Genomic DNA, 23,618 nt, shown 5'->3' on the forward strand with positions numbered 1-23,618 from the left:
GAAGAGAAGGGGTTAACAGAGGATGAGATGGTTGGATGGCATCACCGACTCAATGGATATGAGTTGAGCAAGTTCTGGGAGATGGTGAAGGACTGGGAAACCTGGCGTGCTGCAGTCCATGGGGTCACAAAGAGTCGGACATGACTGAGCAACTGAGCAACAACAACAAAACCTCTACATAGAAGCTATTTGCCCAAATAATTTGAAAAAACACTGAAACTCAAAGGAAGGAACCTCAAGTGGTGGCACTTTAGGTCTATCTGGAGATGAGCAAAAGAGATTCTCAGGAGTGAGCATTTTTCTGGTCATCCTCAAGTAATATCAAAATAATTGGGCTGTGTATGTTTACTTGTGAGTCTTAACTATTTATACCCAGAAGAGTACATTTGTTCCTAGTATATGTATGAATTTATATATGAGGATGTTTACCTATATTGTGTGTTCTCCCTGCTTTCTCTGAGTACTTCCTGACATTCTGTGAATTGGGGAAGGAAGGAAGGAAGGTAGAAGTGAGAAATCTGAAGCGTAGTCTCTGAGAAGGGAAGTTGCCCAAGCATTGTGCTGGATAATGTGTTTATTTCTTCATCTGACAATGGTTGATTAGCTATCAGTGAACCAGAGCAGAAGACAAGAACGGAAACCATGACACCCACCCTACCATGAGATTGGGTTTTTTCCAAGACCATTTTCCTTCTGTATGTGGATGCTATGAGCTGAATAGAGAATATAAGTAGACTTCAAAAAGTCTACAGGCTCGCTGCAGACTCTAGAGCCTGACGTGACCACACCTGAGCCTCTTGTCTCTGCCTGTGATCAGACCTACCTTCAGTTTCATGGGAGGCTTCGAGGGTCATCTGTTCCCAGGACTGTCTATCTTCTTCTATGGACTTTATCATGCACAGCTCATCTCCAGGGCCTTGATATGCAACTGCCCTGTCCAGTATCCGCCACGCTATCCCTGGAGCCAAGGAAGATGGGCAAGGCTGCAGCAAATACACTATGTGGGGCTGGTGAAGATATTGAGCAGCTTTATTTTAGTGGCCCAAGAACTGCATAACATTCAAGGGCAGTTTGTACTTATCAGCAAGATATATCATCAGAGAGACTTTTTGTACCACAAAGAGTGGCAGCATCTTACTCTGTATGCGACCTTTTTCCTGAGTGGATGTGTAGACGTGGTGAGCCAGAACGTGTTGCCCCAAAGAGCTCCTGCCCTGGAGCAAGGCACCCAAGCACTGAGCATGTTTCTGATTCTGACCCTGATGGTGTCTCACTTGAAGGACTCAGAAGGAGTGGAGCTACAGAGTCACATCCTTTTCATCCAGGTCTTGTTCCTGTTGCTCCTGGTGGGGATCGCAGAGCTGTGGGCTCCCAACTCACTACGGTTCTGGGTGATGAAGGCTCTTTTGTATATGATTGCAGGCTCTTGGCTGATTCAGATAGGCTTTATGCTGTTCAAACCAATCTCTGGCTACAAATGGATGGATGATGACAAAAATGATATTCTATTTGTTACCACCTTCTTCTGCTGGCACGTGGCTTCCCTTGCCATGCTGATGATCTGGATCTATGGCTTTTCCTTTTGGTGGTATCATTACGTTTGCTGATGCCCAAATAAGGTGAGCCTGGATTGGTTCCTGTCACCTGCACATTCTGGAACATCTGGAAGAGAAGTTGAGGGAAGAGAAGCTGTCAGAGAGGAAGGCCAGGTGTCTTTCCTTCTGAAGGGCCAAGGGCGTATGACTCTCTCTCCTCTTTAGGCTTCTCTCAGTCTTGTTTGCTAAGCAGTGAGCAGAGAAAAGGCAAATGAAGCCCAAGAGGCCTGTTGCTGTGACCTACACCTTCAACTCCCCAAGTATTTCCTCCATCTCACCTCAGCTTCAGCCAAAGCGTCTGCTTGCTGTGCTCCTCTCTGTATTCCTTACCCCCTGCAACACAATAGAATGTGAAAATAAATGTACTCTATCCTGCCTTTGGGTTTTTATAAATATCCCTCACCCACTACATAGAATACCTACCACTGGCCACTGGCATTTAGTAATTAAAATGATTTACAGTCTTCAGTGCAACATAATAATTTACCTATCATAAAACTACCCCTTCAGCTACCCCCTCATCCTTTCTCTTTCTCGATTGCTTCAATACTCATACTAAATCTGAGCTGATATTTTGACCATCTAGAACTCACAGAACTGTTATTGAGGCCTTTCTTTTGATTACTTTATGGTTTATCAAACAGAAAGCCAGATGCTTTTTTTTTAAGCTTTGTTGAGATGTACTTAATATACCAAAAAAAAAAAAAATTGGACATAATGTATACATTTTGATGAGTTTGACATAAGTACATTGTGATACCATCCAATGGCAACCCACTCCAGTATCCTTGCCTGGGAAATCTCATGGACAGAGGAGCCTGGAGGGCTGTAGTCTATGGGATCACAAGAGTTGGACATAGCAACTAAACCACCACCACCATCACCAAGGTCCATCAAGGCAGTTTCCTCTGCAGGGTCTAGTAGAACAGAGCAGAAGCCTGCATGCAGTGAGGGCTCAGGAGGGCCTGCTTCCAGAATTTCTCCACCCCCATCTCACCCAGTGTAGTGTCTGCCGGATTCTTCTACCTGGGTAGATCAACCCATTGCTCCATACACACCTCAACCGATTTCCAAGTAAGACTCACCAGGACCCACTCCTTTTGGGGTCGTCTCCTATAAAATGAAATCCAATGGCTTGTTTATTCTACCCACTCCCCCCCCCCCACTTTTCTTTTTAATCCTCACAAATATTGTATGATGTAGGCTTATAGATGATAACCTAAAACTCAGAAGTCTTAACAAGCTGTCTTAAGGTAGCTAGACATTTAAACATGTCACATAATGCCAGTAGCTGCATGTCAAAGGGAATGGAATTCTGAGGAGTAGAGTTAAATTATTAGGAACTTGTAAAAGAATGTCTTTAGCCCACCCATTCAGAGCTCTCCCTCCCGTCCCCAGAGTGTGGAGAATCTAAGCTTCCCTCATTCGTGGTCATGATTAAAATATCTATGCTTAGGTGGAGTGAGGTTGGGGCAAGGATTCTAGAGAGTCATTATCCTTCCAGTTCCCCCTTGCTTCCAATTCCTAGGAAAACTAGATGGAGCCTTTTTCCTTTGGTTCTGCCTTATTCTTCCTTAATTTTCTTGTTCAAAAGTTAAGGTGTAAGGACTCCCCTGGCAGCCCAGTGGTTAGAACTTCACCTTCCAGTGCAGGGGATGCAGTTGGATCCCTGGGGAGGAAAGTAATGGCGCATGCCTTGCCACCAAAAAAAAAAAAAAAAAAACCCAGAAACAATAGTGTAACAAATTCAATAAAGTCTTAAAAAAAAAGTTAAGGTGTAGCAGGGGTAAATTGTCTGGCTGTTATAAGCTTCTGCCCTCTGGTTTTAGGGGCTTGTGAGCATTCTGAGAATTGCAAAGAAGGGGGTACTTTCAGTGTTATTTACAGGGGGCTCAGCGCTGTCTCAGAATGAGGGGGAGGGCTGGTATGCATGTGCTGAGCATCCACTGTGCAAGTAGGGACTAACTCTCCATCAGAAGCTCACACCTCGCACGGGTGGGATGATCTGGTAACCATGTTGCACCACACGAGAGATGAGCCATGATTCCCAGCCCCCCTACCAGGTGGAAATAAAATATTCTCCAGGCACTAGTCCAGTTTTGTGCTTCTCCTTGCTCCTGGTGACCGTGGAGCTCCGCACTTTCCCCTAGAGGTTCTACCGTCTTCCTGGTTGTCACCTCTGGGTCCCTTCTCTTTCTTTCTCACCCACAACCTTGGGTACCTTTTCAGGCCTTGTCCAGCCCTGCAGCTCCTCTTTCCCATGGCCTAGCTCATACTCCTTCAGTGCCTTGGGGTGGGGTTAGTAGGGAGTCTGCTTTTCATCCTTCCTAGTCTCCTTCCTAGTGATTTGGCAAAACTCCATTTTCTACTTCACTTAGGCCTGCTCTTTTTTTCATATTGCAAGTGTATTTTGGATTTTTTTAACCTAAAAATTATTATTATTTTTTTTGCCATTACAATATGACCTCATCTTGCAGCAATGTCTTTCACTAATTAGGAGAAAAGTTATATATAAGGGCAGACAAGAAAATCCCAAATATTAATATGTTAAGGTATTTTTCTCTATACAAATATAAAAATTTTATCTATATAAATATAAAAGGTGGAGAGATACCAAAACCACGTTTTGATGTCTCTCTTCTGAGCTTCTCAGATGTTTCTCTTCTGAGTACTTTAGAGGTCAGATACTGATGAGCTCGTTTCTTATAGTAAATTAATGCCTCAAATATTATTATGTCTCAACAACATGTATCTCTGAGGTGAAATAATAAATATTTAGCAGGGGCCTTCAAACCACAAAGGATTATTACTGAGGCCTGATAAAATGGAATGGGTAGGCCTGCTATTCAGGTGATAAGAAACTTTCTGTATTCCTCATATCACGGTAGGTACGAGCACTCTGACAGTAACCCTGATCACGGTGGGATGCAAAATCAACTGAAGAGAAATCTGGAAAAAACAAATAAAAACCTCAAATAGAATTTTGAAGAGAAAGGTGTAATCTTTACCATTGTCCACCAGAGGGCACCATCTTTCCATGAGCTGGGAACGGGACACTTGCTCTTCGTTTGTACTGGAATGGCAACCTACTCCAGTATTCTTGCCTGGAGAACCCCATGAACAGAGAAGTCTGGCGGGTTACAGTCCATGGGGTCACAAAGAGTCGGACACGACTGAGTGACTAACACACTCATCAATTTAAAAGAAACGAGGGAGGTGTAAAGAAGAAGGTAAAAAAATGTATAAGCGAGTGTTTTCCAAGCATCTAGTAAGCATAATGAAGGTTTGTTTGTTTCCTATTAAACTTAAATGTGTGGACATGAATAAGCACAGATTCAACATAGATGTAGGGCATATGTAATATAGATTTATATACCTAGATGCATAGGTAGATGGATATATAGACATGAATATCTATGTAGACATATATAGATACAGGTAGCTATATACACATAAATATATAGATATATATGTGTGTGTGTCTCAAAAACATAGCAGTGTCAAAACGCTTGAGCTAAAATGACTTTTTTAAGCAACTCTATAAAAATAATCAAAATGCTTGTTTAGCTCATCACAGAATAGGCATACAATGAATAGTTGACTGAATGTCTAAATAAATATCTAGTGTAGGTGTAACATGGATGAAATGTCAGTTTAGTTCTGATCTGGGTTTTGAGGGATAAGCAGGAGTTTGTTAGCGGAGTTCAGGGCAGGCATGCTGAGATGGTACATTCCTGTACTCATCAGCCTGGTGGTACGGTTCCAGTGATGGAATTTCATGGCCCGATAGTACCAGAGAAAACTACTGAGTTCCTGCCCCCCCTAAGAAAGGTAGTTAAGGAAGAAACCTGCGAATTGTTTTATGGAAAGCTTGATAATTTGCTTTTCAGGTTAAAGGCAGAAAGTTATTAATAGGCTGTTACAAGGGAGCATGATGCCAACAAGAACAAAATGTTTGCTATTGCTTGTGTCATAATAAATATTCAATATTTTATGGTACATATTTAATAAACTAATTAGTAAACTTTTAAACTTGGCATACAAAATTAGTTATAAATATAATTTTACTTTAAATTGCTTTCACTTGTTCTTCATTTTTCAACAAAATCATACTTTGGATAAATTTTCCTAAACGGATACCACTTCCATATTTTGTTAACTAAAATTTCTTAGACATTTCATATTTTGAGTTGAAAATATGATTTCAAAAAAAATTTAAATACCAGGTAGATTTACAAACCTAACAAAGAAAATTCTCCTAAGAACTTTAAAAGGCTCTTGTAAATTTAATGTCAGACTTTTAAATAAATACAAAACAAAAATTTAGCATTTTATTATGTAAAAAACAACATTCACAACATAGCACACCTTTTTAAAAAGTATGTTTGCATGTGTTTCTTGATGTTTTATGTATTCCAAGATGGTTGTAGCCTACCATGTTTCTTCAATCATCAGTTACCTCATTTATTAATCAGCTTAACAAGTATATATGCCCACTCATCTTAAGAGAATTCAGGGTGAACTCTTGATAGTTTAATAATCACATTTATTCCTTAGATTATCACTTCTTTGGAAAAGAGCTAGCATAACCTGGGCAAAAGAAATTCTTTTAGTTCTCCTCCTAAAAAAGTGGCCTATTCAGCACTGATCTATACCCACATTCCTTAAGACACTATGTTTTTAGACTTGTCTTCAATAAAGCTATGTAAAGCCACTCTCTACTCTGAATCACTGCCCTAGTGTCTTCCCTGAAGCTCAAGGAGTCTGACTACTGGAGCTACTAGCAACCAAATAGAGTGCTGTCACCCCAGTAATAGCAAGGACTGAAAGCCAACAATGAATTACGTGCAGTTAGATTCCTGACCCTTTCAAGACCTTAGAATTCCCCAAGTAAAAGGGTGCCAGATGTCTCCCCAAGTTGTGTGATGATAAGAATCACCCAAGGTATTCATTAAACACAGATATTACCAGGTCCCTGCTCTGGTAGAAAAGCCTGGGTGAGGCACAAGAGTTTTGTATATTTTACAAGTTCCCAGATGGTTATTATTATCAGGCAAATATAAAATAGATTATTTTTTAAAAACTATACCTGAGTTCACATCTCAGCTCTAACACTTCCCAGTTGTGTGTTGGATCAGATCCAGCTTAACAATGATTTCCCAAAGCTCTGGGCATCTACTTTACTCCAGTAATCTCTTTGACGAAAGTTTGGGAGAAGCTCAGTGAATACTTGGAAAGATAATGCAAGGTTCTTCCTAAACGGCAAAATACTTTCTTTTATTTAAGAGCTTCTAGGTCTGAACTCAGGATTGAAAATTGGATGAGGGGTCTAGAATTCTACAGGACAGCTCATTTTTGGTTCGTATTTATATTATTTCTTTCACTCAAATATTTGAGTTCTTCCATGTGAAAGAAACTGCTCTAGATGTTTGGGATGCATCATTAAATAAAACAATTAAAAAAAAATTCCTGCCACCATGGAGTTTATGTTCTCACCTAAAATTTGAGCAAGTTGCCACATTTTTTTTTCCAAAGGACTCTATAATCAATAGCCATCACCAAGAACCTGTGGGTGGATCATTCTGATATCCACATGCCATAGCTACTACTATTTTATTTATTTATTTGGTTGTGCTGGGTTCTAGTGTGGCACACAGGATCTTCAATCTTCATTGCAGCATACAGGATCTTTAGTTTTGGCGTGCAAACTCTTAGTTGTGGCATGTGGGATCTAGTCCCCTGACCAGGGATCCAACTAGAGCCCCTAAACTGGGAGCAGAGTCTTAGCCACTGGACCACCAGGAAAGTCCCCATAGTTACTATTATGATATCAACATATACTTTATCTTTGGTGGTTAGCAGCACCTCCCATTAAAATTGTTGCCAAAATCTTGGCTCCCAGTCCACTGATGCCAAATAGAAATACAGAGACAGAATTTGGAGGAAATAGAAAAGAGTATCTTTATTGTTTTTGCCAGGCAAAACTGAAACACAACAGGCTAGCACCTCAATAACTGTGCCCCCATCTCTCAGGAATAGGGAAAGGTTTTATATCCTTATGAAGGTCTTGCATTTTTTTTCTCCTGCAAAGTTTCAAAATGACCACAGCTAGCATCAGGCAACTCAGCAACTAGGCCTGAAGTTATTGGCCCTTGACCTTTCTGAAATGCAGAATGCTAGAAGACAGTGTAGGGGGAGAAGAATGCCAGGTGCAGAGTATAATCTATATGGAATCAGAGAGTAATTAGCTTTGTGAAGCTTTGTGAAGGACATGTCTAGTTACAAGTGTTTATCAGCAGTAACAGCTAAAGAATAACCAAGATTGTTTAACTCTTGCAGGCTTATTTGGTTGGTATGTGCCAAAGGCCATTCACTCATTTCTGTTTTTGCTCCAACAAAATCAAAGCTAATCTGCAACCACAGCATCTTCTTCCAGCCTTTGTGGCCATCTCCAGTCTGCCACTACTGCTGGCGCCATCACCAGTGAGCGTTTGCTGTCACAGGCACCACCATGCGTTATCTCTCCTTGGCCCTGAGTCTTTGAGTCACCCCTTAAAAATGGAAAGTTCTGGATGGAGGATCTGATTGCTGAATCTAGGACAGGTGTCCAAGTCTTAGGTGCCAGGACAGCCAAAGTGCTGTCTGGCCCCTGAGGCATTTATAATGGGAGACAGTCCCTCCAAGACTCACACAATTTTTCATCTCAAATAAGGAGAATGGTCAGAGACTGACTGACCAAAACAAAACTCCACAAAAGCCTAATCAATGCACTTATTCTTGACCCCTTTGGTGTTCACGATCCTCTTTGGGCTAATTTATGTGTATCCCAGGACAGTGTGAGGAGGGATCTAAATGTGGCAAATCAGACCCAAAGCTGGGACTTCTCAAAATGATTTGCCTCTCCTTCAAGTGAACATGCGCTTAGTCTTCAAACCCATTTGAAGGCAATAAAAAATGAGTAACAAAAGTTAATTTCCACATTAAGATATTCTGAACACTTGTCTTACAACAAGTCATCTCTGTGAGTAAAATGCTGAGTTCCAAATCTCCAACTTGTGACAAATGTTTTAGACCTTGGTACGTTGGGACTATGTTAGAAACTTCTATTTTCTCATCATTTATTATTCTTCTTCATCTCTAAGACTCTTTCCATGTGGACAAAAAACTTTCTGCTCTTGTCTTTGAGTTGCTCATAACCCCAGAAGTAGGCCTGGCCCAGTTTACCATTGAAAAAACATTATACCATTTATACCATCCTTGGGGTTCCCTGGGGTCTCAGTTGGTAAAGAATCTGCCTGCAGTTCAGGAGACCTGGGTTCGATCCCTGTGTTGGGAAGACCCCCTGGAAGAGGGCATGGCAACCCACTCCAGTATTCGTGCCTGGAGAATCCCCATGAACAGAGGAGCCTGGTGGGCTACGGTCCATGGGGTCGCAAAGAGTTGGACACAAGTGAGAGACTAAACATACACATACCATCCTGAGAAAACTTTAAACGAAAGAATTATAACTTCTTTCCCAGATTGCCTCTTTCATCCTCTGTTTTCTTGGAGTAATTGGTCTAAACAAATGAGGAATTGGTCAGGAATAGAACATTCTTGGTCAAAACTGGACAGAGAAAATCTTCAGTTCATTTGTATGCTGTGATTTGATGAAAATGTTGAATAGCTTTGTTTCAGTCTTACGGTTAATTTCTTAGATATGCGGGATACCTTTTTCTAAGTAGCTCCTTTCCATACAGATATTCTTTACATCTTACTTTATAACATCTGTGGGAAAGTCTAATTAAACATATAAGGATATACATAAGAAGTAGTGGAAGAAATTATACAGAAAAATACATTATTGTGAGAAAGTCCAGGAGAGTTATTTCTAACCCCATTAAAGTATGTTTTTCATGTGAAAGGAAGGTTTGATTTACTGGCATATTTGAAATAACACAAGCTCTTGAATCAGATAGGCAGAGTCCAATCTCAGTGTTGCATTTACTATTTTGCATTGAAAAGGAGGTGATGATAATCCCTATTTTGCATGACTAAGAATTGAATGAGAATAAAGTACAAACACCTAGTCTAATTCTCCTACATGAAAGCTAATGTTTGTTCAATCTCTTTACAAACCCACAACCAACCAGAGGAAGCTATCTGGAAAAGAAGAGAAGGGGTAGAAAACAGCATGGATATTAGGTTGAATTTTCCAGCTTAGATCTGAGAGTCAAGTCATTAAATATTCATTGAATACTGGTTAAGTTTCTAGAAGGATATTAGATCCAAAAGACACATCAGAAATTAACAGATTCCTACTGCCTCAAAGAATGAAGTCAAGTTCAAGAGACAGAACTTCAACTCAGGATCTATAATTAGACAATAATTAAAAGGAAACCGTCAATGCACACCAAACAGTATGGACTAAAACCCTAGGCATAGAAAGAGTCTGTATAGTTAAGGGAATTCAGGAGCTCAGTTAACATAAGATTTATCTTCAGATTGAGTTCTATACCAGAGGTATAGAATCTGGAACCCTTAGCAGGAGGTGTCACTGTGCACTCATAAGGGGCAGGGTTCTGTTGACTGGGGGCTGATTCCGCTCCTAAATAATCACAGTAGCAGGAAGAGCAAGGCAACATGAGCAATGCTGGTGAGTCTCTGAGAGGGATGTCTCAGCAGCTTTGAGCACCCCAAGTAAGGCAAACCACTCACCTTCGCGGTGTTAACAGGAATGAGTCAGTCAGGGGCACCACATGTAGACTCTGTGTTATTCTTCTCTCTCCTCCCCTTCCCCCAACTCATGCCATCAGATCTTTGAAGATCAGATAGGGTCCCATTGATAACACAACCAAGGCAACTCGGAGGAATACCTTAAAGGGAAGGATTAACATGCATATCAGTCATTGCGTGTCATACCTCCTCCAGGGAGAAGGCTGGCATGAGGTTTGGGGCTATCCAACAATTTATTTATTACCAAATCAGCATCACTATTGTATAGGATGAATGTTGAAAGCCTCAGATTATTCTGAAGTTTGAAGGCAGAACAGGTAAGAATGGAGAAACAGGAATGCAGAAACAGGATGGGGATGGGGAGTATATGGACAGCCTTCTTCCTACACCCCATGGAGACTGTATTGTTAATGCCAAGCTCTGTCACAGTCCAGCCCCTCGTCACCATCAGTGTATGTGTGGCTGCAAAAACAATCGATGGAGAGGTTTCTTCCAAACATCACTTTCCTGCAGTCAGATCCTCTCAATAATCTGTTCAACAAATCCATACCAGGCTTTATGAATGACAAACAAGTGAACAAAAGTCCAAAAAATTGAAGATCTTCTCTTGAAAGAACAATTCACTCAACACTACAGAACACTTTGCAAACAGTGTCTAGAGGAAAAACAATGAACAGACAGACGTCTTTCCTCTCATGGAGAGCTCAATCTGGTGAGGAAGATACATGCATCAGTGAGTGAAAACAATGACTTGTTGATTGTTGTGATGGAAGTTGTACATGACCATGTGAGGTGACAGAGAGTAGTGATCAATTTTACTATTGTGGTACATTCTGCCATTCTTGGTTCACCAGGGAGATTACATGTAAACCATTTCTACAATTTGCGAAGCAGCCTGGGGTTGAGAGGATGTTTCAGGGGATGGAAATGTGGGAACAAAGATACAGAGGTTGGATGTGAGAGTGCATTAGCTTCTGCAGGAAAGAGCAGTATCTTGGCAGGTCAACAGGAGGTAACATGGAGTGGAGCCTCCCAGGTGAGGCTTGGAAGGAACACAAAAACCAGATTGGGTGAAGCCTCAGATACTGTACTAAGGAATTTAGTCTTCATCTTGTAGGACAATGAAGAATAGCTGAAGAGTTTTAACAATAATATGATGGCAGTGATTAGAAATAGCAGGAACATTTGAAGAAACTGATGCAACAGTCTAGATGAGAAATGATAGAGGCCTGAAATAAGAAAGTGACTTTTTATGGATGGAGATGCAAGAATAGATGCCACAGATACATAAAAGGCGAAAGCACATGCCGCTCCACTGCATGTGGGAGTATTGAGAGAGAAAAAAAGAGAGCAGGAGAAATCAAAGATGATTTTCAGGTTTCTGGTTCAGACAGTTGGATGGTGGTTCCAGTAACTGAGACTGGGAATACAGGGAAAGGAGCAGGTTGGGAAAAAAAAAAAAAAAAACTATCAGATCAGCTTTGAAAATGTGGAGATGAAAGTGCCTGATGGGTATCATGTAGAAACATCCCATAGTTCATTGAATACTGAACCTAGAGTTGAAGAAAGAAGTCTGGACTGAGAACATAGATTTTTAAGTTATCTATGTGGAATAGATTAAGTAAATCAGGGAATTATAAAAAGATGTGCAGAGGGCTGAAGAGAGAGACAGAAAAACATAAAAATTTACACTAGATAGCAAAAAAGACATCTGTGGAACAGAGGGCAAAAATTGGCATCTGCTCTATTATAATAGTGTTTGATTGTCTGGGTTTCTCTTTCTATTACAAGAAAATAATATAAAAAAATAAAAAATAAATAAATAAAATATAAAAAAATAATAAAATATAAAAAAAAGAAAAGAATAACCACCAAAGTATCATTAGGAAAAGCAATGAAGGGAATTGCTTAGTTTTCTTATATTATTGTAACTTCACCCTAGTGGAGTGACACTTACTCTTCTCATCAGACATTTAGCTAGACTGAGAGATAGGTCTAGTGTCTAATATTTAGGTTTCTCATTTTATAAGCCTCTCATTATAAATTTTAAGTATGATAGAAAAATGCTGGGCTGCTAATAGGACAGTTAATTTACTATTCACTAGTTAACATTAGACACTAAAAAGCATAGATGGTGAATTAGAGTAAACTTAGAGAGGCCACCAGTGGTCTCTATGCTTGGCTTTGAGACAGTCAGCATTTTTTCCTTGTATTAATTTGGGCAGCACAATAATCAAGCTTGAGAGAAATAATAAATATGTTATATAACCAATATTTTTCCCAAAAAAAGCTCTCTGGGAGTTTTAATGTTGGACCCAAACCAACTAGTTGAAATTTGACTTGGTTTCTGTAAAGTGACTGCATAAATTAAAGATGGTGGAGTGAATAGTGTAATGTGAGAGTGCCCAGAGCTAACCTCATTTCTGGCCACACTAGTATAACTTAGAAGATGGGCAATAGTTGTCTTATGCTCTTCCCTGGGAAGAATGTGAACTGCTTGATTTATGGGTGCCTCTCCAGCCAATGACAGGGGAGCCAAATGGAAAGAAGGCCACACAAGGAAGTACTGAAGAAATGCTTAGTGACTAGCCAGAGTGGGCAGAAGTAAGCAAAATGTTGTGATGTCTTTATAAATATGGAGCATTGCCCTTTAAAAGAGAACTTAGGTGAATTTGGTCAAGCTTCAGAGGGCAGAATTTCAACAAATGGAAAGAAAATAAAGGAAGGCAGTTCACAATAGGAAAGATATTACTAAACTATTTTCAGTTCATTTCAGTTCAGTCGCTCAGTCCTGTCTGACTCTTTGTGACCCCATGGACTGCAACACTCCAGGTTTCCCTGTCCATCACCAACTCTCAGAGCTTGCTCATACTCATGTCCATCAAATCGGTGATGCCATCCAACCATCTCATCCTCTGTCATCCCCTTCTCCTGCCTTCAATCTTTCCCAGCCTCAGGGTCTTTTCCAATCAGTCAATTCTTCACATCAGGTGGCCAAAGTATTGGAGTTTCACTGGAGAAGGGAATGGCAGACCACTTCAGTATTCTTGCCTTGAGAACCCCATGAACAGAATGAAAAAAAACTATTTTATTTCTTCATAAATGGAATGGGCAGCCCTGTAAGGTGGCAAGCTTCCCACAGCTGGGAGTGTTTAAGCAGGGTTGCAGAGGAGGATTCTGAAAAGGGGGGGAAATTGAGTTGGATGACCTTAAAGGTCATCATCATGTGGAAATTTGCCCTTGTGAAATGACCCATTCAATTGCTTCATTTTCTCATCCTAAATGCAATCCTGCTTATGAGTTTTTTTCTTCTTCCCTTATAGAGATAATTGGTTCAACAAACCTTATAATTCTGCTAGAGGATGAAATCTTTGCCGATTTTTTCAACACATTTCTTTCTCTCCCGGTAAGGATTCTCAGACTTAAATCCAAATGTTTCAACAACAGCCAAATAGTGAATATCACTGAGCTGAGTGCCTTTTTAAAAAATAAATAAAAACTTCATATCAAATCAAAACTATTTCAATTTGAGCAAATAAATGTGAATCAGAAAATCCTCTAAAATCTCCAGGAGTTCCCATTACTGATATAATAAAATCCCAATCCCCAGCCTCCTTACCTGTCCATGATTCTCTCTCCTCACACCCTTTGCTGGTACCCAGTGCTCCCGTGATCCATCTTTACCCTGCAGAGGGTATTCACCTGGCATTCTCTCCCTCCATGCCTCTCCCTGCCTGGGTTCTTAGTTTCCAAATTTTCACCCACCAAACTCTTAATCATTTTTCAGATAGCTACTTAAATCCTGCTCTCCTTAAGGAGTTCCTAGATCTCCCAATCAGAACTTATCTCGCCCACACTTTGCTACTCTCTTGTGTTGTGTGTGTGTGTTTCCTCCACTGGACTGTGAAATTGTGAACTCCTCCAGGACAAGAACCATGGATTATTCACTCTGCTCTACTCCCCTCACTGGCTGTTTAACACATAGCAATTGCTGAGTTGTTAACTGGAAGCAAATCTATATAGCTTCTTAATCTATGCAACCAAAACAAACCTCATACATCAAAATATTTTTAAACCCAGACCTACACCAATCCTGCATTTTTTTTTTTTTTTTTTTTGGTTTGAATCTTTGGTTACATCTGAATGCTGGTGCCTTATAAATAGTTGCTCATCTCAGTGCACCTTTTTCCATGGAATGCTACCTCATTGAAATTTCATACAACTAGGAAGAAACACTATTATTCCACAAATACCTATTGGGTGGTCACTTTGTGCCAGATGCTAGGCTTAGTACTGGGGACATGGATATTAATTATATACCATCGTGTCTTCAAGGAATTCCCAGTCTAATGTGAGAGACCAGTATTTAAGGTGAGTGCAAAAAAGGGTTGCGCGTAACATGACTGACATCTCTAGGAGGTGGTTACACTGGAAGAACAGGCCATTCCTACTTGGGAGAGTCAGAAAGGGACCAATGAAGAGGTGACACAAACCAAGTCTTGAAAAAACAACTAGGTATTTGATGATTGGCTGAGGGTGAAGATAGGGAGGGAAGGGTGGATAAAGAAGCAAGAAAAAATGACTGGAGGACTGAGTACCAAGAGGAGAAGATGCCTTAGAAATGTGATATGCCAAGAGTTCAGCCAGAAATTGGAGCTTTAGACTCTAGTTTATTATATGCTTTGGGACTACTTCGAGACATTTTGATGACCATGGTGAGATAGATACCTGTAAACACAGAAACAGAAGCATCAGTTCAGTTCAGTCGCTCCGTCGTGTCCGAATTCTTGCGACCCCATGAATCGCAGCACGCCAGGCCTCCCTGTCCATCACAAACTCCTGGAGTCTACCCAAACCCATGCCCATCGAGTCGGTGATGCCATCCAACCATCTCATCCTCTGTCATCCCCTTTTCCTCCTGCCCCCAATCCCTCCCAGCGTCAGGGTCTTTTTCAATGAGTCAACTCTTCGCATGAGGTGGCCAAAGTACTGGAGTTTCAGGTTCAGCATCAGTCCTTCCAAAGAACACCCAGGACTGATCTCCTTTAGGATGGACTGGTTGGATCTCCTTGCAGTCCAAGGGACTTTCAAGAGTCTTCTTCAACACCACAGTTCAAAAGCATCAATCCTTCGGCGCTCAGCTTTCTTCACAGTCCAACTCTCACATCCATACATGACCACTGGAAAAACCATAGCCTTGACTAGATGGACCTTTGTTGGCAAAGTAATGTCTCTGCTTTTTAATATGCTATCTAGGTTGGTCATAATTTTCCTTCCAGGGAGTAAGCGTCTTTTAATTTCATGTCTACAGCACCATCTGCAGTGAATTTGGAGCTCAGAAAAATAAAGTCTGCCACTGTTTTCACTGTCTTCCCATCTATTTGTCATGAGGTGATGGGACCAGATGCCATGATCTGTTTTCTGAATGTTAAGCTTTAAGCCAACTTTTTCACTCTCCTCTTTCACTTTCATCAAAAGACTTTTTAGTTCCTCTTTACTTTCTCCCATAAGGGTGGTATCATCTGCATATCTGAGGTTATTGATATTTCTCCTAGCAATCTTGATTCAAGCTTGTGCTTCATCCAGCCCAGCATTTCTCATGATGTACTCTGCATATAAGTTAAATAAGCAGGGTGACAATATACAGCCTTGACGTACTCCTTTTCCTATTTGGAACCAGTCTGTTGTTCCATGTCCAGTTCTAAGTGTTGCTTCTTGACCTGCATGTAGGTTTCTCAAGAGAAAGGTCAGGTGGTCTGGTATTCCCATCTCTTTCAGAATTTTCCACAGTTTATTGTGAGCATAGTCAATCAAGCAGAAATAGATGTTTTTCTGGAACTCTTTTGCTTTTCTGATGACCCAGTGGATGTTGGCAATTTGACCTCTGGTTCCTCTGCCTTTTCTAAAACCAGCTTGGACATCTGGAAGTGCACGGTTCACGTATTGCTGAAGCCTGGCTTGGAGAATTTTGAGCATTACTTTACTAGTTTGTGAGATGAGTGCAATTGTGCAGTAGTTTGAGCATTCCTTGGGATTTCCTTTCTTAGGGATTGGAATGAAAATGGACCTTTTCCAGTCCTGTGGCCACTGTTGAGTTTTCCAAATTTGCTGGCATATTGAGTGCAGCACTTTCACAGCATCATCTTTCAGGATTTGAAATAGCTCAACTGGAATTCCATCACATCCACTAACTTGGTTCGTAGTAATGCTTTCTAAGGTCCACTTGACTTCACATTCCAGGATGTCTGGCTCTAGGTGAGTGATCACACCATTGTGATTATCTGGGTCATGAAGATCTTTTTTGTACAGTTCTGTGTATTCATGCCACCTCTTCTTAATATCTTCTGCTTCTCTTAGGTCCATACCATTTCTGTCCTTTATTGAACCCATCTTTAAATGAAATGTTCCCTTGGTATCTCTAATTTTCTTGAAGAGATTTCTAGTCTTTCCCATTCTGTTGTTTTCCTCTATTTCTTTGCATTGATCACTGAGGAAGTCTTTCTCATCTCTCCTGGCTATTCTTTGAAACTCTGCATTCAAATGGGAATATCTTTCCTTTTCTCCTTTGCTTTTCACTTCTCTTCTTTTCACAGCTATTTGTAAGCCCTCCTCAGACAATCATTTTGCCTTTTTGTATTTCTTTTCCATGGGGATGGTCTTGATCCCTGTCTCCTGTACAATGTCACGAACCTCTGTCCATAGTTCATCAGGCTCTCTGTCTATCAGATCTAGTCCCTTAAATCTATTTCTCACTTCCACTGCATAGTCATAAGGGATTTGATTTGGGTCATACTTGAATGGTCTATTGGTTTCCCCTACTTTCTTCAGTTTAAGTCTGAATTTGGCAATAAGGAGTTCATGATCTGAGCCACAGTCAGCTCCCGGTCTTGTTTTTGCTGACTATATAGAGCTTCTCCATCTTTGGCTGCAAAGAATATAATCAATCTGATTTCAGTGTTGACCATCTGGTGATGTCCATGTGTAGAGTCTTCTCTTGTGTTGTTGGAAGAGGGTGTTTGCTATGACCAGTGCGTTCTCTTGGCAAAACTCTATTAGCCTTTGCCCTGCTTCATTCCATACTCCAAGGCCAAATTTGCCTGTTACTCCAGGTGTTTCTTGACTTCATACTTTTGCATTCCAGTCCCCTATAATGAAAAGGACATCTTTTCTGGGTGTTAGTTCTAGAAGCATAGATACCTGTAAACAGAGAAGCCATTTCCCATTAATCTCAAAGCTGGTTGCCTAAGTCTCAGTCCCTTCTCTGTGACAAAAGAGGACAGTAGCCTAGAATTTTCTATATGATTTTGGATATTCTTAATGCCCCCCTAAGTATCAATAATTTGTACCCTTATTCCTCACCTTCTCAGTCCTCTCTGCTTTCTCCAGTTCAACAGGTTAGGCAAATCCAAAGATAGTTCTCTTTATGAAAAGGCTTTAAGTCTTTGCTCTAACTTTCTAGGTTCTGGAGAAATGAATAATGCAATACACAAAGTAAACACCTTTTAAAGTCATGAGCTTTGGCCTTTGCATACAGGCAAGATAACTCCCAGGTTGGGGCGGGATGGAGCCAAAAGATAAATGAATCTTGTGATTTAATCTTTCTTTGCTGTTTTGTGCAAAGCAAGTTGATTCACTGGAATAAATTTTAAGAATTAATGTCCCTTGAAATAGGAAAGCAGTGGAACCTCTCTTCCCCTGTGACTACAGATGGACCATGACACTTTCACGAAAAGATGCTCAAGACCCCTTTGGCTGTTTCTTAGCTTTCTTTTTCAGGTCTTTGGCCAGACACCATTTTACACTGTTGAAAATTCTCAGTGGAGCTTGTGGCCAGAAATACCCCATGACTTGGTGAGCATGATTCTTGAATGGTGGGTGGTTTGGGATGGGGGAAGAGGCAGATGGATTTGAAGTGTGGATTGGGAGAGGGGAAGGGACAGGAGCTCATGACAGGATGACTATGGAAGAAACTTTAAAGTGGGTGAGTAGGACAAACAGAATCAAGCCAGGTAGACGTTTCTCCTTTTTGCATTCTTATCGCTTAGGCAGGCAGTTGCTGCTGAGTTCTTTCCTCTGTATTTTAGTCCATGGTTAGCAAAAGAAGTTAACCTCTCATGTCCACTGTGATGGTTGGGTAGTCGATGCCTGGAGCACTGTGTTGAGAAGAACTCTGCAGGCCACACCTAAGCCAGAAAGAGTCTGGGAATTGATGGGCAATGCCTGCATGGGTGTGGGAAAGGAAGTGCAGCCCACGGGCCCATAGCAATTATTTGCATTGTAAAGTAAGTGTTAGTCACTCAGTCGTGTCTGACTCTTTGCAAGTCCAGGGACTGTAGCCTGCCAGGCTCCTCTGTCCTTGGGATTTCCCAAACAAGAACACTGGAGGGAGTAGCCATTCCCTCCTCCAGGGTACCTTCCCAATGAGTGTAGCTCAAGTCAAGATGACGCTTGACAGTTCCTAAAGACTACTTGACCACAGGGCATATCTTTGCCCCCAGTCTTTTCTTCTTTTTATATGTTTTTTCCTTGTCCTTGTCGACTGTCTTTCTTTCTTCCCCCTTCCTGTTCTCCTTTTCCACTCTGTAGACCTTGGACTCAGCTGTGCCTCCCTCATGCCCTTTTTTGTGACAGGTGGGATCAGAACAATCACACTAAGCACTAAGCCATTCTCACAGCAAAGTTCTATTTTTCTCCGGGATCTGGTTTGCTGAGGAAGACACTGCACTCTGATTCCTATGCATGTGTTTGGTTTCCCAAGGAGAGTCCCAACACTTAAAAATTTTATCTTCTTATCCCATCTCCAGGGATTGGATCCTTTGGGTATTCCTCCCTTACTTATGTGGTATGTGTCAGTCTTTGTGTGTTTTTGTGCATGTTGTGCAGTTGATATGGTTTGGGAGCTTGTGAAAAGTTGTAAGTGTGCTTGTAAGCAAGAAGCAAATTGAGTAGAGTTAGGACTTGACACCACAGACCAAAATCTCTTCTGCTTCTCCTCTATCAAGCAAAGCTTAGGATTGTGTCATTACTCTTTTTTGTTTTTTACTTAGGTCTTTTCTTTACCTCACTCAGGAATAAGATTTTTTTGATGAAGGAAAAAGTCTTTTCTCTCCTACCAATCCATTCACTCCTTTGAGAGCCTCTTAGATACTATTTTTAATCAACATACCTCTGGGCCAAATATTACAAGCATAAGGTTATCTAATTGCTCCTTGCTAAGCTGCATTTCTTAGCAATTCAATTCCATTTCTCCTTTCTGTTCCTATTTTGTTTGGACTCTAGATTGCAAAGTACAAAGGATTATTGACCTGGTTGGAAAAATATCGATTACCTTTCTTCTGTAAAGCCAACTTATGTTTCCATTACATTCTCTGTCAGGAGTTCATCAGTTTCATTAAGTCCCCAGAAGGAGGTAAGCATGTGGGGGCATGTGTGTATAGAAACATGGGAAGCCAGATTGCAAACCATCCTACGTCTCTCAGTCCTACAGTATAGGTACAAATACTGGCTGCCTTTACAGCCTTAGTTGTGTGGGTGGCTTAGCCTGTATTGTGGCAATAGGTGATATCCTAGGCTGAAAAATTGGTACCAAGAACAAGAAACTGGAGTTAGTTGGACTGGGCTATTTGTCTCACTGCAGCTAGAAATGAGAGAAGTAATGATGGCCAAAATGCCTATAATACGCTCAGAATCAAAGGTAGCTCACCACCTTCATTGCTATCACCTGGCCTATGCCACCAACATTTCTCACCTGACTGTTTTTTGGGTTTTTTTTTACTTTTTATTTTATATTGGGATATAGTCGATTAATAATGTTGTGATAGTTTCCGGTGGACAGCAGAGGGCCTCAGTCATACATATACATGTATTCATTCCCCTCCAAGCTCTCCTCCCATCTAGGTTGTCACATAACATTAAACAGAGTTCCATGTACTGTATATTAGGTCCTTGTTGGTAATCCATTTTAAATATAGCAGTGTGTGCATGTCCATCCCAAATTCCCTAACTATCCCTTCCCTCCATCCTTCTGCACTGGCAGCCATAAGTTCCTCTTCTGCCTGTCTCACCTGGCTATTGACATCATCTCTGAATCAGTCTCCTTGCCTGTGCTCTTGTTCTCTTCTCCCAGCAGCCAGGGTGAGCCTTTTAAAACTTCCTTTAAATCATGTCACTCCTCTGCTCGCTGTCCCTTCCCACCACCACCACCACCACCAATGGTTCCCATTTCAATCTGAAATCCAGAGCCCCTGAAATGCCTTTCTAGGTCCTAGAGACCTGGCCCCATTTCCTTTCTGATCTCATCTTTTCCTATTTCTCCATCGTTCATTCCATTCCAACCACCTTGGCCTCTGCAGTTCCTCACACATGCTGGGCACATTTGCATTTCAAGGCTTTGCACCTGCTATTCACTCTGCCTGGGGTGCTGCTCCTCTAATATGTTCACATTGGTGCCCCCGCCCTTCACCTTAAATTTCTGTGCCCTTCTTACCTCCTCAATGAAAGCTACCCTGGAAGCCCACTGCCCACCCATCCAGCCCCTGCCCAGCTTTACCTATACCCTCCTTTCCTTCTTCATTTCTTCCTATAGTGCTTATAACCTTCAGCCTTACTAGAAAATGTATTTATTATGCTTATCATTTATTGTCTGTCTCCTTTGCTAGAATATAACCTCATTGAGGGTGGGGATTTTTGTTCTGTTTGCAGATGTATCCCAAACACCTAGAATGGTACCCAGCATTTAATAGGCCTATAATAAATGCTCGTTGAAAGAATGAATGAATAAAATTTTCACCTAGGGTTGAATTGATAACTTGACTCAGCTCAACTAGCCAAAGGAAACTAGGGAAAGTGACAGTTGGGGAAATCCCATTGAGTAAAATTTAACAAATCGCCCATTATACTCATCTCCCTCCTTCAACATACGTATTGGAAAACTTGCTATCAGGTAGGGACGATGGAAGGCCAGGGGCCTCGTTTGGAGGGTGATTTTGATCTGTGGATTGTATGTATGCTTGTAGGTACACCACTCCCCTGCCCCATGTCACGTGACACGTGTCACTAGAGGGCCTGGGTCTGGCTTCGAAAGCGCCACGTAGTCAGAGCCCTGCTCATCTCACTGGCCATCATTTCTCCTCACTCCCGCTGAGTGAATGGGAGTCTGGCCATGTGCCATACTGAGAGAGGGGCTGGGGGAAGAACTTATTCTCAGTCTCTTATCATGGACTTTTCCTGGCAGCCAAGATGATGAGATGGCAAAAGGCAGACCAATGGCTACTCCAGAAATGCATTGGCGGGGTCAGAGGGATGTGGCGCTTCTATACCTACCTCAAAAGCAGTGCAGGTGGGTTCTTGGAGTTGTTCCTGGGGCCTTTGCAAGTTCTTAACAGCTTCCGGGATACCCTGGAGCAGTTCTACTGTTGCTACTAACAGTTCTGTGTATCTATGGTGGATACAAAAGGTGTTTTATAATACAGCTTGGGTAGAAGTCTTTGGAAACTGGGGTCTATTGTGTAGGTTATGGCAAAAGCACTCAGAGTCCCTTTCATTCATTCATTCATTTAACAGTGTTTATTGAGCACCACTGTATGGCAGCCACAGTGCTTGCAGGCGGGGATACAAATGTGAACAAGAGCCCTAAGTCCCTGCTCCCTGAAGCTGACATGACAGTGGGGAGACCGACAGGCAACAAGTATGTACACAAATCCCTGTAGCAAAAGTGCTTTCTGTTCTGCTGGGTCCAGTAGGTGATGAGTTCTAGGAGGCTGGCAGTGAATACTAGCTGACCTTCCAGTTCAGCATCATTAACTTTGACACAGGAACAAATCTTAGTATAAAGGTGAAACTCTGGATTTCCAGGGGTCAGGCAGGGAAGAACTAGACAGATTGTCTTATATTTTGTCCTTCAGACTTCAGCCCTGGCAAAGCTATAACACAGGGAATGTAGTCTTTGGCACCTTTGGGCTCCAGGGTCCTTCTGCAGGCTGCTCTGGGTTCATGATCTAGGAATTGTTCGTTTTACCCTGATCTTTATTTTTTGAACAAAACTTGAATGTCTAATGATCTATTCTTATGTGGTTTTTCCTAAACTGACAGTTTCTCTAACAAACCACCCCCCCAAAAAAAAACATCATGAAAGAGTCTTACCCATTATGTCCCTTTTCTCTATGTCTCCCATTAGCTCCTACATTAGAACGTTTCTAGAAATGATACCTTAAGCAAAAGGAGTGGCTCAGGGTGATGTTGGAGGCAGTAGAGCAGGCTGGGGGTGGAGATGGGGTTGGGGGTGTCAGCTGCCACACTCAGATGCAGCCGCTGAAGGGGCAAGCTTGGGGTGCAGCTCAGTCTGCTGTCTGATCCATAGGTTGTCCTGTCTGATCCATAGGTGAAGAACTGCTGGATTTCTGGATTCTTGTTGAGAAGATCCTGAGCATAGATGAGATGGACCTGGAAGTGAGAGACCACTACCTTTCCCTCCTCTTTGTGCTGAAAGCCACCCATCTGCAGGAGAGCTCACGGGTGCTGACTCTCTGCAACATGAACATCAGTAAGAATCATAAAGCGTATCTGAGGTGAAATCCCTGGGAGAAGAAAAAATCAATCCAATGTCTGATACTCCTCAGTCTCTTGCCTTGCAGACTACTCCTCTCTCCATTAGGGATGCCAGTGGGAACCCCAACCCTTAACAGGGAATGGTTGAGAGAGACAGTTGTTCTTAAGCTGGTATGTGCCTCTTCCTGAGATGATGTTTGTTAGTGAAGTTTAGCTGCAAAGAGTGAAGGGGAATTGGGACAAGGTAATTGAACAGTTCCTGCACTTTCTAAGCCTGCATGGCTTGTTTTGTGTTTTTCTGTTGTTTTGTTTTGTTTTCAATTAGGATTCTCTAGAACTAACTACATTCCACAGGCCAAATGCAGTACATGTGGCCTATGAGCTAAGACTGTTTTTGTATTTTTTAAAGTTTAAGACTGTACAACAGAGACTATAAATGGTTCACAAAGCCTAAAATATTTACTATTTAACTCTTTATAGAAAAAAAGTTTGCCCACTCCTTCTCTAGAACATCAAATTCATTCAAATGTATGTATTTATTAAATGAGGAGGCATTCCTAACCCAAATACAACTGATGTGCTCCAGAAGCTGCACTGTTTGAAATTAGTCACACTCCTTTCTATTTATATAGATAATTGGGAATTGATGATATTAAAATCAGGGCTAGTCAGGACTTTAACAAATTATCCAGTCCAAGCTCCTTCCTTTGGTCATATCTAACTTTGAGAAATTCCGTTCAGAGGTACATATTTCCTGTTCTT

The 23,618-nt window shown here is 41.4% G+C and overlaps 1 protein-coding gene across 1 annotated transcript in view; it reads left to right on the plus strand.

Moving 5' to 3' along the window:
- Window positions 1–10,217: 10,217 nt before the first annotated feature.
- Window positions 10,218–23,618, plus strand: part of RGSL1 (regulator of G protein signaling like 1) — a 50,015-nt gene continuing 36,614 nt past the window's right edge. Inside the window, exons 1-5 of the mRNA XM_065936988.1 lie at window positions 10,218–10,230; window positions 13,634–13,716; window positions 18,087–18,161; window positions 19,590–19,719; window positions 22,690–22,851. Coding sequence (XP_065793060.1) covers window positions 10,218–10,230; window positions 13,634–13,716; window positions 18,087–18,161; window positions 19,590–19,719; window positions 22,690–22,851 — 463 coding nt within the window. The remainder of the gene's footprint in view (window positions 10,231–13,633; window positions 13,717–18,086; window positions 18,162–19,589; window positions 19,720–22,689; window positions 22,852–23,618) is intronic.

Source organism: Muntiacus reevesi, chromosome 5 (genome assembly GCF_963930625.1).
Source record: "Muntiacus reevesi chromosome 5, mMunRee1.1, whole genome shotgun sequence".
NCBI classification, from domain to species: domain Eukaryota; kingdom Metazoa; phylum Chordata; class Mammalia; order Artiodactyla; family Cervidae; genus Muntiacus; species Muntiacus reevesi.